Source organism: Sminthopsis crassicaudata, chromosome 6, assembly GCF_048593235.1.
Source record: "Sminthopsis crassicaudata isolate SCR6 chromosome 6, ASM4859323v1, whole genome shotgun sequence".
NCBI lineage: Eukaryota > Metazoa > Chordata > Mammalia > Dasyuromorphia > Dasyuridae > Sminthopsis > Sminthopsis crassicaudata.
In genome coordinates, this window is record NC_133622.1 from 240,942,879 (window position 1) to 240,945,612 (window position 2,734).

At 32.3% G+C, this 2,734-nt stretch overlaps 1 protein-coding gene across 1 annotated transcript; it reads left to right on the top strand.

The window, feature by feature from the left end:
* The first annotated feature begins 1,473 nt into the window (after nucleotides 1-1,473).
* Nucleotides 1,474-2,406, top strand: LOC141546851 (olfactory receptor 5W2-like). Its single transcript, XM_074274983.1, has one exon. The coding sequence runs from the start codon at nucleotides 1,474-1,476 to the stop codon at nucleotides 2,404-2,406; it is 933 nt and encodes a 310-aa protein (XP_074131084.1).
* Nucleotides 2,407-2,734: the final 328 nt, after the last annotated feature.

Below are 2,734 nucleotides of genomic sequence, written 5' to 3' on the forward strand. Positions count from 1 at the left end.
TTGTATAACTTGGTCATCTTATATAATATCTACCTAACCCAAGTTATTACACATGTAAAATCAGGATAGTAAGAACACATTTCTCCGGCTGATTGTAAGGATAAAATTAGCACTTTGCTCACTTTAAAGCATTATACAAAAGCCATTTTGGTCATTGTTGTTATTCTATGGTTTAATGTCACCGGCTTCATGTCCTTCTTAAAACACTACGCTCCATCTCCTCACTCTGGCCATTTTCACAATCTTCTTCCAATGGCTGAAATATTTTACAACTTCATTTATACCTTCTGACTTGCCAGGCTTACTTCAAGTTTTAGGTAAAATCCCACATTACTTAAAAATCCTTTCTAAAATCTCCTTACAGTGTGTACTTTCATGTTCTTGCTTATCTCTAATTTAACACATACATGTAAACACACACAGACATAGACATACATATACACAAATTTTGACATATATATGTATGTATATATGTACTACTGTAAGTGATATATTTACATATTTGGATATAATATGTCTCTTACATCTTATATATATCATCAATTATACCATCACTATCAATAATATTATGTAGTTTAACATCTATAAATGTTAATATTTCAATAATTACATACCAATAATATGATAATATGTCACTGGGCTACAAAAAAAGGCATGAAAGGAACAAAAACTGTAATTGATAAGATACAAATATACTATATATGTATGAATGTTTACAATTATATTTGTGTTTCTATATATGAAGATTATACATATATACATGCAGACATGTATTTGGAAAGATAACATAGCTACCTAGTCACCTTAGAAAACTTGAATCCATGTCCATCACCTTGTTAAATAAATCTAAATTGAATTGTTTAAATTAAATTTTATTTTAGAGATAGACGTATCAGACTGAGTAGAATATACTTCAAATAGTAGTGACTTTTAACTCTATTAATGTTTTAGATTAGAGATACTGTAATTCATTTTAATTCAATGGATTATTATACTTAGTATTATGATCATTATTATTATTTCCATTGAAATGACATTTCAGATATATCCCAGATTTACTTCTAAATTTACTTCTAATTTGCTTTTAACCAGCTTTTAACCCAGGGATAATTAATCCAACCTATATGAGCTCAGTTTCCTCAGTTTTTTGGGAAAAAATTCTGCAGTATAAAATTCATGCAGTTGTTATAAATACAATGACCTCTTAAAAGTTTAGAGAAATATTCAGCTAGAAATTTTCAACATGTCTTCTGTTCTTCCTCCCTCTTCTGAGAATATTTATCTGAAGAAGGTAAAACTTGATATATCTATTTGACATTAAGCAGATGATGGATTGTTGTCTTTCATCCATCTTACAGATGAGAAATATTCTAAAAGTCCTATGCCCATCAAATTTACAAAAGAGTAAAATTGCAGTTCTTCTATTTGTCCAGATTATTTTTCAAAACAAAGACAGAAGAGAACAAAGCAGGGATGATGGAGAGGAATTATTCTAACCCAATTGAATTCATCCTCTTGGGAATCACCAGTGATCCAGAGCTTAAAGTTATGTTTTTTGTCCTCTTTCTCATCGTTTATTTGGTTATTCTTATAGCAAATCTTGGGATGATCATCTTAATCAGGATAGACACACACCTGCACTTACCCATGTACTTCTTCCTAAGCCACATGTCCTTCTGTGACCTCTGCTACTCCTCAGCCATTGGCCCCAAGATGCTAGTGGACATCTTTGCCAAAGACAAATCCATTTCCTTCATAGGTTGTGCTCTGCAACTCTATTTCTTCACTATCTTTGCAGATTCTGATTGTGTGCTATTAGCAGTAATGGCCTTTGATCGCTACATGGCCATAAGCAACCCTCTACTTTATACAGTAAAAATGTCTAAACAGGTTTGCTACTTATTGATTTGTGGTGTCTACATGGTGGGGATGATGGATGCTCTGATCATTACTACTTTAACCTTCACACTGAGTTTCTGCAAGTCTAATGAAATTAACCATTTCTTCTGTGATATCCCTCCTCTTTTATCAATCTCTTGTTCTGATATCCATGTCAATGAGTTGGTGCTCTTCATCGGTTTTGGTTTCATTGAAACAGTCACCATTTCAGGAATTCTCATCTCTTACTGGTACATATTTTTGTGTGTGTTGAAAATCCATTCAACTGAAGGCAGAGGCAAAGCCTTTTCTACCTGTATCTCTCACTTAACTGTTTTTACTATCTACCAAGGTACTGTTCTTTTTATGTATTTCAGACCAAGTTCTACCTATTCACTGAACCAAGACAAAATGCCCTCCTTGTTTTATACCCTTGTCATTCCCATGTTAAACCCATTGATCTACAGTTTGAGAAACAAAGATGTGAAGAAGGCTCTGGGAAATTTGAGAAAGAAACTAGGTTTTTAACTTCAATGTTTGTATCTCATTGGCTTGGATACACTGATGACAAAGAATATGAGGGTGCAATGAAATCATCTGATGTATAGTGAGGTACTTATGCCTCATTACTTTTTTTTTAGTAACAATAACAATCACAAAATTTCAGAGAAGAAAAATGACTTGTAAGTAGTTTATATATTCTAAAGTCTATCTCTACACAATTCTGTCTATTACCTGGCTGCCCATATATTCCTTAAAAAGTGAATTTGTCCAAGGAATTCTGTATGTTAAAAAAAATGCACATAAGTAAAAATGGAAAAGCTCAATTATGGATAGAAGATTGAATCTGTTCATT

Bases quoted from the DNA above. Each gene is read 5' to 3' on its own strand.
- LOC141546851 (XM_074274983.1), top strand. From the start codon at position 1,474: ATGATGGAGAGGAATTATTCTAACCCAATTGAATTCATCCTCTTGGGA.